This window comes from Nelusetta ayraudi, unplaced genomic scaffold (assembly GCF_046127955.1).
Source record: "Nelusetta ayraudi isolate G7.1 ecotype Tasmania unplaced genomic scaffold, CSIRO-AGI_Nayr_v1 ptg000127l, whole genome shotgun sequence".
NCBI lineage: Eukaryota > Metazoa > Chordata > Actinopteri > Tetraodontiformes > Monacanthidae > Nelusetta > Nelusetta ayraudi.
In genome coordinates this window covers 1,204,273-1,220,623 of record NW_027466177.1, presented here as the reverse complement: position 1 = coordinate 1,220,623, position 16,351 = coordinate 1,204,273, and the positions used below count along the sequence as shown (strand labels likewise).

At 47.5% G+C, this 16,351-nt stretch overlaps 1 protein-coding gene across 1 annotated transcript in view; it reads left to right on the top strand.

Moving 5' to 3' along the window:
• Positions 1 to 2: 2 nt before the first annotated feature.
• prex2 (phosphatidylinositol-3,4,5-trisphosphate-dependent Rac exchange factor 2) overlaps positions 3 to 16,351 on the top strand; it is a 70,073-nt gene continuing 53,724 nt past the window's right edge. The window contains exons 1-4 of the mRNA XM_076050281.1: positions 3 to 403; positions 12,146 to 12,217; positions 13,553 to 13,675; positions 14,767 to 14,871. Of these exons, the coding sequence (XP_075906396.1) occupies positions 266 to 403; positions 12,146 to 12,217; positions 13,553 to 13,675; positions 14,767 to 14,871 (438 nt within the window). The 5' untranslated portion in view covers positions 3 to 265. The remainder of the gene's footprint in view (positions 404 to 12,145; positions 12,218 to 13,552; positions 13,676 to 14,766; positions 14,872 to 16,351) is intronic.

Here is a 16,351-nt window from a genome sequence, read left to right as displayed (position 1 = left end):
TCCGGTCCTCTGAGGGGAAAGGTGCACCACGTATTTTGCGCCCACTTCCACTGTCACCATATTCATTTTTCATTCAGTTTTACTTATTTTTCCTTGTCTGGATTTACTGTGCGGGGTCGAGCGGTGTTTTTTTTTTCTTTTTTTTTTTTTAATTGACTATGCCTCAAACTTTGCACGTTAGTGTCTGAAAATAAGTTGTTGTGTGATGTGAAAAGTTGTCACCGAGAACAACAATAACAAGAAGAAGAAGAAGGACTGACTCAAAATGACTGAGGAGAGCCGGAGCGAGCACCGAGCCGAGAGCGGGAAGGACCTGGAGAAGCAGCTCCGGCTGCGGGTCTGCGTCCTCAGCGAACTTCTCAAGACCGAGCGGGATTACGTTGGGACACTGGAGTTCCTGTCGGTGAGTTTGCGAGGCGGTCGAACGAAGTTACACAGCGGACCCGAGAAGGTGTAAACGAAGTAAAACTTGTAAAAAAAAAAAAAAAAAAAACAAAACCAAAAAAAAAAAAAAAAAAAAAAAAACACCAAAAAAACCGCCTAACAGCCCGCCCGTTTAGCATGTACGACGCGTCCGCCTTTCAAGTGTTGCATGTTAATCGCCGTTGGTACAAATTCTGAATTGGTTCATCCGTCAAATGCCCAACTAATCAACTTTTCACAGTGTTATCCCGTTGTACACTCAAGTTTTGAATCACACCTCGCACTGTCATCTCGCCGCAAGGTGTTTAAACCAACCTCAGGCTGACCATCATCATCATAATCATCATTATTATTATTTATTCGTCAGTTCTTGACCTTTTCAGATTTAAGTTTCAACAACTCACTCTGCCAATGTTTTCTTGCAAAGCTGTGTATGAACTCACCAGAAATTTCCAAAATGCCATCCTTTACTGCTACCTTTGCTTCTTTTTGGAAAGTACATGTTCAATGCAGACTTAAACATCCCTTTGTGACACCACAGAGGGCAACAACACCTCCCTCAAGGTTATGACAACAACTTGAACCACGTGTTTGGTCTGGCCTTTAAATCCACCTTTAAGTCCAGCTTCCAACCATCTTTACAATCATGTCGGACAAAAAAAAAAGGGTTTTAATAGGAAGTGAGAATTCAATTTATTTGCAGGAGGTTGTAAAAAGAGGGCTAAATACCCGGCTCTCTCAGTTTCATGGAAAACGAACGGCGTGAGGCTGCTCCGTTCGAGCCGGGGAGAAAAAATAAGCACCTGAAAGTGGCTGTAACGGGACCTTTAATTCGTCAAGGAATTCGAGGACACTCAAGCCTTTGCTCGAAGCTGGAAAACATTAATTTTTTACCTATAGAAGTCCTCAACTTCCAGCGCAGAAGGTAATAAATGCGGGGGTGGGCTTGCCAACTTTCTGATTAAATCCAAAAGTTGCAAGTGTTTTTTTTTTTTCCCGGCAGAAACGGAACAGGTGGACTTGTAAATGAATATCACAGGCTGCCCGAAACAACAATAATAACACAATAATCATATTCTCTGGTTTGTTTGGAGAGAGGCAAATTCTCTGATATAATACAACTGAGTTCAGGGTGACCTTCACCACGTTTGGTCTGCAAGTTCCAGCTTCTCACGCAGTTGGAACTTTGCCAGGAAGTTGCGCTGAGGCGGCTCTGTGTGTTGCGTGTGATGAAGAATGTCATCTCCCCACACAATGCCTTTGAAATGTGCACAGCTAAGACCCCCTTTTGCTCCACCCCGCCGCCTCCCTCGCCCAGATGTTTCCAATGGAGGACAGAGGGGAAGACGATGGGGATTGCCGCCGCGTCTGGGCCTCTCTTAGAAGTGGCATCACTGGAGAGACGGAGGAGGCGATGAGTGTCCCCTGTCCCACTGGTGGGTGGGTTGTTTGGGGAATGCAGCCGCTCCTCCTCCGTCTCCCCCTTGTACGTGGTGCTGGAAGTGGGATTCATTTCAAAAAAGCTGACTGATGATCCCTACAAGGAAACTCTGTTCCTGCTCAGGAATGTCGCGATGGCTGCGTGAGATATGGACCCTGACGGCGCAAGATAACTTTGGACGGCTGTGCATCTGATTTTTTTTTTTTTTTTTTTTTTTTTTTTAATGGTTTGGATGAAAAAAAATCTGAGAAAGTTGAGTGGGAGAGACAAAGACTCATTGTTATCTACTGTCTTATCGTCTGGGGAGGTCCTGGGGAGCATCAGGGAAGAGGATCAAAGAGGGCCCCACTGGGAAAGAGTGGCTGCGTTAAAGACTTTCATCTGACGGCCCTGCCTTCACTAAGTTTCCAGCAGTGTAGAGGTCAGATTAGAGAAGGGCAACTCCCCTAAGTCCCCCATGGTGGAATAATCCAGGGAGCAGCGTAGACTGGAGGGTGAAGCCGAGACCGGAGCAAGCATCCAGGCTCGGTGCCTTCTGTTGTAAACTATATTTCCTGCTGGAGGAATTCCTCCGAGGTTCGGAAATGCTGGGGAACAATGAGTCCCCGCTTGGAAGCTGAAGTCGAGCAGCGGGCGCGCAGAGATTGCTGCCGCTGATCTGCCCCCCCGCCAAACACAATGCTCCGAGCGAGCACATACCTCACCTTAAAGGTAGTGGAAAATAAGTACGATTACGAGTGCCAGCGCCCATTGTGTGGCCTCTCCAAACCTCTTGTGGGAAAAATATGCAGATTGCATCTCTAAAGGTCCCACCCCCTCCACCCCCCACATAGTGCAAAATTTGCCTTTCTTTGAATTGAAGTGGCACTTGAGTGCGGCGCAATAGCGATCGCACTCGCACGGTAGTCGGCGACCCCGAACGGAAGGCTTCTTGGGGAAGCTGTCTGAAATATCTCGGGCTTACATAATGAACAATTATAGCTCAGAGATAGTGGGCGCCGTCGAACAGTAGTGTTTATCTTGGACGGCAGCGAGCCAATAAAATGTCACTCTGAGAAACGACTGAATTGAGGGAACAAATCAAGAGCGAATGTAAACAGTCTTTGCTGTGTTTTTTTTTTTTTTTTTTTTTTTTTTTGGGTCGTTTGTGCAGATTTCTTCAATAAAAAGCGTCCAGAAAAATGCTTTCCTAGGTCTCTGCCATTGTTCACTGTTCGCCGAGACACCACAAGGCATTTAAGTTTTTGCGGCGCTCTTGAAGAGGCAATTAAAAGAAGGAACAAGGGAAGAAACTCTTAACCTGCTGCTGCCAGAGGCACATCTGAGCAACAAGCCGACTTCATAGTGTTCAGTTTAGGTGGTCCCTCAGCCGCTGCCTTCCTCATCCTAACTATGACGCATGAAGCACAGAGGGTAACACTGACAGATCTGTTGCATTTGTTCTCAAAATGTTAAGTTATTGGTCAACGATAAGTTACTCTCGAATCTTTTGTGTGAATTTTAATACATTTGCTGACGTCTTTGCAGAAATGACGATTCTTCCCTCCTCTCTCCTGATAATGTACAAGCGGTGAGCGGTCCTGAGGAGGTCAGGTCAGCGAGGGCACTTCCAGGGAGTCAAATGCTGCAGACAGACAGCTGATGACCCCGGAGGTTTCGACCTCTTGTTCTTATATCCCCTTCCTGTCTGTTAATCTTCAGGCTTCATGCCATCCCTCAGCCTAGAGCTGAGAGGATGGCCTGGAGTGCCCTGGTTTCAGACACACATACACACACACACACACACACACACACACACACACACACACACACTAACTGAGGAAAATGAAAGGTTTTCGTGTTGCATCACACACATAAGCGTTTCCTGTCCTGGGAAACCTCAGCAAAACAGACAAAAATGTGCCCTAGAAATACTAAAATCTATTTTATGCCTATTTCAAAAGTAAGTTCACTCTTCAGTGTTTTCTTTTTTTTTTTACTCCAAATCGAAATAGTCTATTAACATTTGTTCCGTCCAAGACGGAGGTCAAGTTTTTCTGCTTGTGCGTAATTTTTTCCTCCAGACTGAACTGCATTTGGTGATTAGAAGGTATTTGCTCATGCTGCTCATTTTCCCCTGTTGTCTCTCCTCTATTCCTTAATTATTCTAAATAATTCTCTTATTTATTCATTCTCACGCCTGCTTCTCGCCGCTCCTGCTCTATTTTGCTGTTTAAACAGCTCCCTACCCTTAGATCCGGATGGGAAAAGGGGAAATGGAGAGGGAAATTTGGAGTGATTTCACCTGGAGGGTTTTGTTGGCCCCTCATATTTATGTGAGTACAACGCTGACCACGATTTCAAGGGTGAGACTTGTTTTTTCTGCCTTAGTTGTGCTCATTTCCATCAAGTCTGGCTTGGCCTTGTTGGAGAGGCGATGTGTTTTTCTCCTTGACTCTTTTTAATTGGACCGGGACGTTCTCTCCTCCTTGGTCTCCGGTGGTCTGCACCCTCACCAGACGACTCCGTTGCCCACTTGCATTTCAATTTCGCACCGTGGGTTCACCCGCAAATTTATACCCATTTAAGTGCACCTCTTTGCAGGACGCCTGCTAGTTGAGAGGGGATTGAAAACGAAGGACGCGGTAACCGACCAATCAGTCGCGCAGGATTTAACACCGACCTCAGGTGGGCCGATGACCAGGCTCATTATCTCCATTTTGGCCAGGGGTTAAGCATCATTGGCATGACGTCTTTTTTGCATTATGGGATCTCTGTGTCACCACAGTCGGCAAGTCAACTTTAGCCCAGAATAAATCAAGAGCTGCTGCTGCTGCAGCCTCGCTGACAACACAAAGCAGGTTATTTTTAGAATAGAATGGAATAGCCTTTATTGACATACTGCTGCAGCGCAATGAGGCAAGATTAATGGTCAGTCCCTGTGTTTATAAAAGGAAGAAAAACGACCATAAAAGCACCGTTGGAGGCGCACTCGTGCACAATTGCAGGAACGAAAATATTTGGGTTTATTTTCCAGCTTGAAAGAAAAGCAGAGGGGGGAAAGAAAACTTTGAGCTTATTTCTCATCAAGAATACATCTTGATTGAGTTTGTTAATTTAATTTTTTAGAGAAATGAAAGGTTCAACTAACTCCCTCAAGCAGCTTCCCGCACTGTGGAGTTCTCCAGCTTTTGTCTCGGAGGGCTTTTTTTTTTTTTTTTTTTTAAAGCAGGATTTCCTTCCTTCCTTCCTGGCCCTCCCCGTCTTTACATTGTGCTGCATGTTTCCTGCCTCTGCACACACACACACACACACACACACACACACACACATACACACACACTCACACACTCACGCACCTCCCCCACTGTCTCCACCAGGCCAAGGGGAAAGGACATGTGCCCACTCCATAATGTATGTGTGCTTTGCAAGGGGAGAGCAGAGATCCTGCGTTTCAAAAAAAATCCATGGGCCTGGTTTGGCGGCGGCTGTCACATGGTCCGTACGTCTGATTAAAGTAGAAAGACGGGGGGGCGGGGGAGGGGGCGGGAGTGTTGGGGGGGGGGGGGGCACTTGCTGGGAGATCCAAGAGTCAAGAGTTCATCATCACAAGGGAGGCCCTGTTTCGGGTCGGCGTGCCTTCCCACAGGAAGCGCAGACGCTCGGTCGGATCAGATGCTCCTGCGGTGACAGTTCACCTTCTCTTCTGCTGCCAGCTCCTCCCATTCATAAGACACAAGTCCACCACTGATTAAGTTTGCGCGACAATTGGTTATATTCCGCAGCCCTTCCATTGTTCTTGAATCAGACATTTTTTCCCGACTAGGCATCGTCATCGGAATATGCTCAACGGGGTTTGAATGCTCTGTTTGTGGCTGCGGGTTAAATGGCTTTCTTGTATCCGTCAGTCCGATTCCAGAGACGGTCGGAGCTTCCCGCCAGGGCACCATGCAACACTTTCCAAATTATTCAATTAAGCGCCCGGCTAGACTGGTGAAGCCCCGGGAGTTGGGGACAAGTGTCTCTCTGTTTGGAAGCCTCCCCCGTCTACATCGCTCTCGTGTCTGTCTGCATCCTCTTCCCCCCACCCCCTCCTCTTCTTGCGTCTGCTGCCTTTGACCGACTCCGTAAAACACAAGACTGGATCGTTGTTGGCGGGATGGGAAACCAAAAAAATGTTCAGTTAACTTGTTTGCGCAGACGGTGCGTTGCGTCTCGTCTGCTCGGATTTCTCTTGAATCTTTTCTTTGTGATTCGTCTGACAGCTTTACTAGGAGCAGACTTAATGTGCGGTAATCTGTGGCTTTCCCTCTGAGCTCTGCATGCAGCTCGGCAAATTTTTCATGCATGCGCGTGTGAGGCTCCTTGTGCTCGGTACACTCGGATTGAACAAAGAGGAACACGATGAGCAGAACCCTGACAGGCGGGGGGGTGTTTGTACGGATGTTAGGATCCTTGAGACGTTTTGCCCTGGGAGGCCCGAGCTCGCTGTTCCTCCCCCCTCCCCCAGCTGACACAACTTGGCTCTGTGTGAGACTCGCTCCGCAGGTTTCCTCTCTTTTTTTCCTCCCTCCTGCCAGTCTGGGGCGGCGGGGGGGGGGTTGATGGCTTGGAGCCTTGACATAGTGTGCGAGCGTCAGGGTCTGCTCAGTAGAGTAGCAGACTGATGACTCTGCTAAGTCGCCGCGTGGATCGATACCTCGGTCCTGGCCTGTGGCTCTGACACGGCTGTCCGCATGGCTGCACGCGGAGATTGGGGGTAGCCGAGCAAGTTGGGTCTAACTTTTTGTAACTTCCAAAGCTGCCTCTGGCTGTAGGTCTCTCAAGCCAATCTTTCGCTCGCCGTGAAAACATGTCGTGATCAAGTGAAAATAATAATTAAATATTAATAATAATAAGAGATGCACGGAGACTCCACCATCATCGTTATTTTCCAATCTTCTCTCCAGCTTCTGCTCCTGCCGGAGAGAATAGGCGCAGGTATCTGGCACCGGGGTGAAGAATTACAATTCCAGCTGCGACTCGATACTCCGAGTGTCTGATCGCAGGTATTTTTCTCTACGTGCTTCAAAGAGTTTTGGCCACATCACCTTCCAAAAACTCTCACTCTCGGGAGATTGTTTCAGCTGCGGCAGCTTATTTGATTTTATTTGGAGGGAATCTGGCGCTAGTGCCGGCCAGAACTGAGTTCATGACAAGACAAATCAGCTTTTGTTCCCCTGGAAGAGCCCGACGGAAACGAAAAATAGGCACCTTGTCCTCCAATCTTAATTAAAACCAAAGGCTCTGATGTCGTCTCCCAAGACAGACTTATTAGCATTTCACCCCTTCCGCTATTTATAGCGTCCGCTTCCTCTGTACATTCCCGGCCAGAGAGGAGCGGGACGGCTTTTAGAAAACAAGGCGGAGACGCGTCGATGATGGGAAGAGCAGGCCGACTCCTGGAGGTGTCATCAGGACCTGCTGAGGACCAGGGTTTCCTCACAGAAGAGCCTCGTCTCTCGTTTCTCCCTCTCGCCGTCTCTCTCCATCAGGAGGGGAAGTCGGGGGTTTTTGTTTGCCAGCGATTTAATGCGTGTGTGCGCGCATGTGTGTGTGTGTAGGTGTGCGCGTCCCAAAGGCTGCAGCCCTGGAGGTTTAACCCTGTAATGTTGATTTCCGTTCTGAAAGCGGTTCTCCTCTGTGCAAAATCTGCACTGAAAGCAACATTTCCTCCCATCGGGGACGTCGGGGGCGAAGAGAGCCATGTGTCTTTTCCCACCCTTCTTCTCTCAGCTCGCCTCTGTTTATTTCTTTCTGTCCGTTTTTTTTTTACGCTGCGCTCCCACCTCTTGGCCTCACGCACAGACACACGCCTGCAGTAAATTTGGTCGAGGGTGCGGCGCCGCGCACCTGTCACCTGCTATCCTCCTATGGAGTCGTCCCACCGCTTGGCCTCTCTCTCTCTGACATCCAGGCGGACGCCTGCGTGACACACAATCACACGCGCTCAGAAAGACTGTTAATGAGCAGAACTTCACAGTCTGGTGATTTACCACAGGGAGGCTTTTCTTTTGCCTCCCCGCGTGGGAGAGACGCCGCAGCCCGCGTCTCCATCCCCGGCCCGGAACGCCCTTCTGTTTTTTTTCCCTAAAAATGTGTGGATTCTTTCTCAGCTCCTGATTTGGAACACATGGGAATACAGTACATTGTGTAATATCTCCCACACTCCTCGGTGTACAGTACAAACTCGTACAAATCGCTGTAAACGCACTCGCACTTGCCCTCCAATCGCGGCAACAAAGACGATCCGTTTATTCAGTGTATTGTCAGCGGACAAAAGAAGCGACGTGTCCAGCAGACTGTGGAAGGAGCATTCGGCTCTGAATGGGCTTCATTCTTATCATTGTCAGTGGCGTCTCGAAGAAAAGGCGCTCACTTGCAAGCGTGATGTAGAATGAGGTGTCAAATTGTCTGAAATGATATCACTGAGGTGAAAGGTAGGCTGAATGGTGGAATAATCAGGCCGATTTGGGGCATTTTGACAGAATAGAAACGTTGAAGATAAAATGAATAGCAACGCAATGATAGAAAATAGAATACTGGTTTCTGCGTATGCGCACTAGAACTAAATCATTTCATTTTCATTTTTTTTTCCTAAGGTTGGAGTTAGGTAAACGTTACGGTCATGGTTTGGGTTTGTGTTAGCAAAATTCGACAAAAGCAGCCAAAATCGAAAAAAAACAACAAAAAACAAACACTTTTCCATCCATTTGGATACCAACAAAGTTTATTTGTATGTGTGAGCACTCAACATGCCCTGAGTGGACGAGAGTATAATGGGATCATCATTTCATAGGCAATTGATGTGAGCAAGTGTGTTTTGGAGTGTGAAAGTGTGTGTATCAGGAAACACAAACACGATTTCAGCTTGCGTGCTGTTGTTGCCCTACAGCACGAGAGCGCATGTTGATTAATGGCCAGCAGCAGGCGCAAGCAGTGATTGAACCAATCCATTCATCACACCCACCTGCTTTGAGGACTAATGAAAACTTTAATGGGGTTTTAATGTGTGTCACGCCTCCAGCCTGCAGCGTTGGCAATCCGTGCGATTAAAGCTGAGCTGCAGCTGTAAAAAATGACTTTCTCTGAGGCCCCCCCTTCCTTGTTGATGTATGATTGAAGATAGTGGATGCACATGTGCAACAAGTAGGGGGGTGGAAACAGATGTTGGTGCAAAATATCTTTCAGCATGAAAAAACGCCTGCGTTCTTTAACTCGTTACGACTTTTTTTAATATCATAAATTGCAAATGATGACCAGATTATTCAACAACTGCTTGCAAAAACAGATGAAAGCCTCGGTGACGGCGTACTTTGCTTTTGTCACTTCATGTGGACAGTCTGACTGGGATATTGAGGCAGGAAACCCAAGTGACAAAAAGTGAACTTTAGCTAGTTAGCTAAAGTTATCTAGTTTTTTTCGAGTGCGGTTTCGAAAATGTGCTGTCTCCAAAAAATCTGTCGGTGTGTAAACGGCCCCTGGAAGCGGTCGATGCCGATTGAGTCGTAACAGTGGAGCATTAATTAGCTGTTGGGACTCTGCTGAGCTGCCAGTAGTTTGTTTGCCGGGGAAGTTGGATTCCTGCTAGATGGCACTCGCAGCCCCCGGGGCACCGAATGTGTTCCTCAGGAATTTGCAAAGACAAGCAACCGCCTTAACTGCATCGGCCCCTTTATTTAGTGTGATAGCGCAGCCTTCAGATTTAATTAGATCGCGAGCTTCTCTCTCTCCTCCCCCCCCTTTCACCGAGGTCTTCACACCAGCGACAATAACTTTTTTAATTATGTTACAAATCCTGGGAGCTGTTCAGTGACACCGGTCGAGTTATCGGCGCACGAGCGCGGGAACAGTGGAAGCAGTCTTTCAGATGAGTAGCTTTGAATCTTGTAGCGTATTTTGAATGTGTGTGTGTGTGTGTGTGTGTGTGTGTGTGTGTGTGTGTGTGTGTGTGTGTGTGTCGTCTTTATTCACAGTCTGAAAGATGTTTTTATCACTCTCCTTTGAAGAAGTTTATCATCTCCATACACTAGATGAAGAGCTTCTGCTGTCATTATATTTTATGTACTTTTTCTCATTGAATTGTGTTAACTTGACGCACTGGGCTAATTTGTTGATTATTTCCTGTTGAATAGCCTTTTCTTCATTAAAACTGAGCAACTGGCTCCCTAATGAGTCCGTGTTTGATGTTAGACATCAATAATGGGAGGAAAGTTAGTTTTTTTTTTCTGATGTAAATCAGTTCTAGTTTTTTTTTCCGTACTGTAAGGCCCCCGTCAGGCCTTTTGCAAGGGTCTGTCGAGTTCCGCTCGGCGTTTGCATCGATTAGACTTGCTAATCAGATGCTAATGCTGGCGAGTGGCAGCGTTGCGAGGCAAGGAAGCTGCGGAATGGTAATCAAGGCGGCGCTGACCTCCTACAACAAAAGCGCTGCTTATTTGAGCCCCTAGGTTTGTTTTTTTTTTTTCTTTTTCCTCCCCCAACCCAATCACGTGCCCGCAATCAAGCGCTCACATGTGGAGGCTATTCTGGAACGTTTGGCCTCATCAGTAAATTGTAATAATAATGGCATCCAGAGATTACAGTGCGAGGAGGGGTTGGGGGGGGGGGGGGGGGGGCGGGGTTGGAGTTGGAGGATTTGAAGTGGCCAGAGAATTGGACTTCACTATATCAAGTCAAACTCTTCAATTAAGCATAAACAATTAAATCAGAGCTCCCTTCTTCCAAATGTATTTCCCATTCAGTTTTTATTTTCCCAGATTCAATTTTTCTTTGCCATTTTAGATGGAATGTTAATTTTTTCTTGTATTTCGATTCTTTTTTTTTCCCCAGGCGAATGGCACTTTCTAAACAGACCAGAGCGAAACATGTCCTCCACGTGACGCACAGGTGGTCCGGCTCATTAGCTTTGACCCTCCTGGGAACGCTCTCTCACACCAGAGCGTTTTCCTCAGAACACTTTCTTTCTTTCCCCCGACTAATGATCCATTAAATGAAATTCTGTGATAGAGGAAATCATAGGGCCCTGCTTGTTTACACGTCAAACTAACCCCGTGTGTGTTTTCTGTTTCGTTTTCGTTGTGTTTTTCCGGCTGTACGGCAGGAGCGTTGCCGCGCTGGGAGCAGATGGCATCGCGGCTCCGCTCAGCACGGCGATTAAAAGCGCTGCCTGCGTCAAGGGTCAAGTGAAAAAACAGATGTCGAACTAAAACTGCAGGCGCCGCATGCGCTGCTCCTCGGCGTGTGCAACTGGAACATGTGCCCGCGGGTCCGAGTGAAGTTGTGTCCGTGCCCTACGTTGGTATTTTGAAAAAAAAAGACTTTCTTTGGTCTCAAATCTTGTCGCTGTTGCAGTCGATCACGCCGGCCCTTTGTCTGTCCTCTGTGCCATTTCAGAAACTGAAAGGCCAGCTGAGCCAATGACAAAGGTTCTTCAGATGAAGCCAGCTTCACACTAGTGTGTGTTTCTTATTATGGTTTAAAGCCAAGGACATTTTTTTCCCCTCTGGTGCCCAACTTGCTTGACAAGTTTGACAGCAACTTCGCCTTCGTCTTTTTCAGAGTCAGAGCCATTGCTCATTGAGAGGTTTTGTATTCCAAGCCCTTGCTCTGGATTTCATCATGGCTTTCCCGAAGCTTTCCCAACATCAATCAAAACCAACGTGTTGATATGTTGTCTGCAGAGCTTCCTTACTGAAGACAAATCCCCCACCCCCTCTCCCTCCAGTCTGCTCAATCCGCGGCGAGAGCTCACATGAAAATAAATGTTCCTCCCCGGGATGAGTAAATGTTCTTTAAGAGCCTTTTTCCCCCCTTCAGTCGGAGTTCAGGACAAACAGCCAGTTCCCTCCAAGTCCCGTTTTTTAAGTAATCCGCTTGAAGCACACGCCGCCTTAATTTGCCATTCTGAGAAAGTGCCCTGGAGCGTTAAATGGCCTGTTGATGACTTGTGCGGCGGAGCAGCCTCGGGGACCCGCTGTCCTCGGGGGGGCAGGGGGCTGCAGAAAGTAAAAGCGCTTCCCGGCCATCTGTCTCCATTTGCACAGCGTTGGCCTGCCAGTTTGCCACCTCCAAGCCACTTAACACACCTTTGAAAAATCAGGCCGTGCCGATTTTTATGTTCTCCTCAAGCAGCGCGAAAGAAATAGTCGCAGAGTTGCAAGTCTTGAAATAAAAAATGTCCTTTTCGGAGCATCAAGCAAAAAAACAACAACAAACCGAACACGATTCTGCTGCTTTAACTGCCGCTTTTGCTTTTTTCAGGTTTTCCTCCACCGTCTCAACCAGTACGCGGCCGCCAGAGCGGACAAGAACATCACGGAGGAAACCGTCAAGGTGAGGGTCAAGCCGTGGGCCGTGGGACGACATAATGAGGAATCTGCAGGAATTTGACTTTCACACCGTAACCCGATCCATGAAAAGAGTGGAAAATTACCCTGCAAAGCAAATCCGGTTCGGGGCCGATCGTCCAACCTGAAATAGCAAAAAGTTCTCGGCGGAGAAAGACGTGGGCAGCGCAGGAAGCAGCTGTAAATATAATCTATTTATAAACGATTCAGGCTGTAGGATAATAAAGGATGCTCTCTCTCTCTCTCTCTCTCTCTCTCTCTCTCTCCCTCTCTCTCTCTCTCTCTCTCCCCCGCCCTCTCTCTCTCAGCACAAGCGCGTCTCTTTTCAATGAGCTTGCTTACTTTTTGAAGGTCAACACGCATTCAGCGCATATTTACAGCATGTCGGATGTTTTTGGAAGACGTCTGGCCGCCACGTGATTTTGTTTGGGAACTTTCTGTTCGGAGAGAGGGTCCCTTTTTGGTGAACTCGGGTCACCAGCGGGTTGAGCAACAGCAGTGCAGTGCAGTGCAGTGCAGTGATGTCACCAGGCAACTGATTGAACCGGACCAGGGGTTTAGCAGTCAGACAGCAGTTGCCTGTTCTCTGCGTTTCCCAGAACTGAGTGTGCAGTCTGGCCCAAAGTGTCTCGAAGTGTCCACCCAGTCAGCACATTGACACAGGAGGTGGAAGAACTCCCATCTCCTCTCTCATTAACCATCTCGAAGAAGCAAAACTTTTAATATTGTATTTACAATATGGTTTTGATGCTCATCAAAACTGGAATGTGTAATGGTGTGCAAAATGTGCACAATGTTTGCATATACAAATAACAGTGTATATTTTGGTGTTTATGTGGATACTGTAATAATTTACTCTAATATATTGTAATATATGGTATTAGTGTGTATAATACTTAATGTTAATATATAGTATCTGGAACGTGGTAATTAGTGTATATTATTTATAGTGTTTATATGTAGTACTAATAGAGTGCATGTGCATGCAAGTATAATCGTAAAATTCTGTAATATAGTGCTGTAATATAATTGTTGTAATGTGGTAGTTGGTTATGTTTATTAGCAACATGTGATATCTTGTTTTAATGCATTTTCATGAAGACTGCAATGAGATGCAGGTGAAAGCCGTAGTAAGTTTTGTACTTCTTCCGACTCCTTTTTGAGCATGTTGAGGTTTCTGGATATTTGTTTTCTTTGAGTATTAAGGCCTGCATTTTTTTCTTTTCAATTCAAAACTCTTCATCAGAGTGCTCAAGAACTCCCACCGTGTGCAATCAGCGTCTCCACACGCCAACCTCAGTGTCCCCGCTCTGCCTTCCAGGTTCTGTTCTCCAACATCGAGGAGATCCTCGCCATCCACCGGGACTTCCTGTCCATGGTGGAGGAGCTGCTGCAGCCCGAGCCTCACGCCAGCCACGAAGTCGGCCGCTGCTTCCTCCACTTTGTAAGTCGCGAGTGCGCTCTGGCCCTTTCAACTTTGAAGTTAACTACCGCTAACTACTTCCTGTTTGCTCACCCGGCCCTCAGCGGGGGTGTCGGATCTATTTTCTAATCTGCATAATCACTTTGGAGCAATAAATGGGAGTTTCACTGCATGGATATTACTGCTTTGCTTTTGTTTTTGCTTCCTCACCGGGATTGATCCGGATAAAGGAGTGTGTGTGTGTGTGTGTGTGTGTGTGTGTGTGTGTGTGTGTGTGTGTGTGTGTGTGTGTGTGTGTGTGTGTGTGTGTGTGAGAGACATGGGCCCGAGGCCTCTGATATACTGCTCGCCTCAGCCGTGTATATTTATATATCACCTGCCCAATGCGGAGTCCTGTGGCACACCCGGCGTATAATAACTTCCAAAGTATAATAAATCCCTGCCTGCACTGGCGGTGACCTGAAAGTGACTCTTCTGCCGGTCGCAGGTGACGGAGAGGTGACCCTGCGGCGCACGCGGCGGCACGGTCGGATTTATCGAGAGGAAGCTGCGTAAATCACGGCCGCCGTGGCCTTTTGAGGATTAATTTCTTCCTGCCTTTCACTTCTGATTCAACCTTTGACTTCAACACTCTGATCCTCACGTGTGCACCTCAGTAGAACCGGTTTCTTAAGATTCTTGAAGGTTGTCGGGGTTATTTTTTTTGCTACTGCTAAAGTTGCTTGGTTGTGAGCTGTGCGGCGGCTGTGTGGCCCCCGTCGCCCCACCGCTGCCTTTCAAATACGGCGGGAAATGAATTTCTTATGAAGCGCGGTGGAAGGAAGTCAGTCATATGGCCGCGAGGCAGGCGACAGAATATATGAGAAACTTCCACCGCATAAATTCGCTCTATACATAATGTATTGGACTGAAGCAGCGGGCACGCAGGCGGAATGTATGCCCTCCCCAAGCGCCATGAGTCATGTCTTTTCTGCCATTTTTCTTGATTTCATCACTGACTGTGGCTCGATTCGGTTCTTCACGCCCGGTTTTCATTCTGACTTTGTCATTTATTTTTTTTATTTAATGTTTTTTGACTGTCTGACTGCTATCGGTTTTCTCCCACTTTGCAGAGAAGCCGTTTCCAGATTTACGACGAATACTGCGGGAACCACGAGAAGGCCCAGAGGCTGCTGCTGGAGCTCAACAAGATCCGGAGCGTCCGCACGTTTCTACTGGTGAGGGTGCCGGCTGCCGGATTCAAAGCATGTACGCGCACACGAGCGCCCCTAACATCATCGCAGGTGTTCGCACTTCAGCTCTGGAGTCTCGCTCATTTATTCTGCCGACCTCCGACAACCTGAGAGCATCGTGCAACTTTCTTTGGCCTGCGATGAAACGAGAAATCGATCAAAAGTAAGATGAAGTAAAACGCGAGCTCCAATGTGAGCTGGCAAAAGCAGCATTTTTACATAAGAAGGAACATGAATGACAAGAAAAACACTGTCTTTTGCAACAAAAAAAAAGCGGTGCATGGTAGCTAGCATCGGGGGTGTTACCCTTAATTTACCCCTAATTTAGCGTTTCAGAAGCGACCCAGAAGCGTCAAAACGCGCCGCGCTGGGAAAGAATGCAGCCATTTATTTTTTCACACTTACGTAGCCACTGAGTCAATCGCAGCAGCTTGAATTGGTCAGGCAGGAAGGTAATGATGTAAAAACACGGTGGATCCGGTTGATTTTCATCATAATATACAATGTGCTGGATTTTGTTTTTCTATGCGCTGGCTTTTACTGTGAAACGTCAACGTGACACATCGGCTTCAGAGCTGTTCAGTTCGGCTGTCAAATAACAAAGCAGATTTCACTTTAAATCTGAAACTATGGCAAACAAAATGCATGCATACTAAAAATACCAGCATTAAATACCAGAGTTTTGTTTCACGGTTGTATTCTTCAAATACACACGAAACTACCTGGCGCCGCAGACGCTTTTTTGGTGCTGCAAATGTTCAGCATCGGTAGGACTCCTCGAGACTGAGACACCGCAAGTCCGATTGGTCTTCTCGAATGCGAAAGACAGAGGGTTCGTCCACCCATGCTCCAAGTTTGGACTCCCGGCTCCCTCCCTCAGCCGACTCTCTGGTGGAAAAGGCGCCGGCATGCAAAATAGTCCATGGAAATGTGCAGCGTCTGATATTAAGATCAGTTCCGTGAAGCACTTTGAACTGCGCCTGGCTGGACTTTTGCAAAGCAAATCGGTCACTGATTGCTAAAAGGTGGGGTCCGCTCACACGAAGACAATCCCCTGTGGGGATTTTAACTTAAATAAACACTCGGTCCCACACACACACACACACACACACATGACAGCTGCACGGACAAAACCCGGTACGTTTTGTTCCCGCAGCTGATGTGTCTCTGCTGCTCCCTGTGTGGGTGGACTGGACTCCCCATTTCCTGCCCCGACGCTTGGAAAGACTTTCTCTTTCACGGGAGGTGGGGGAGGTGGGGAGCGAACAAAAGATGACCGCATCCCTTCCAGCGGCTCGCCAGATAATGTCAACTAGTGCGGCCAACTAATCTGACGGTGTGGTCCCGCTGGTCCCTCTTGTTGTTGGGGCCACAGGTACAGATGTCGACTTCTGGGAAGAGGAAACTGCTTGAAATTAAGGTCGACATGCGCGCGCTCATATTGGACGGCCCTTTTCCTCTCATC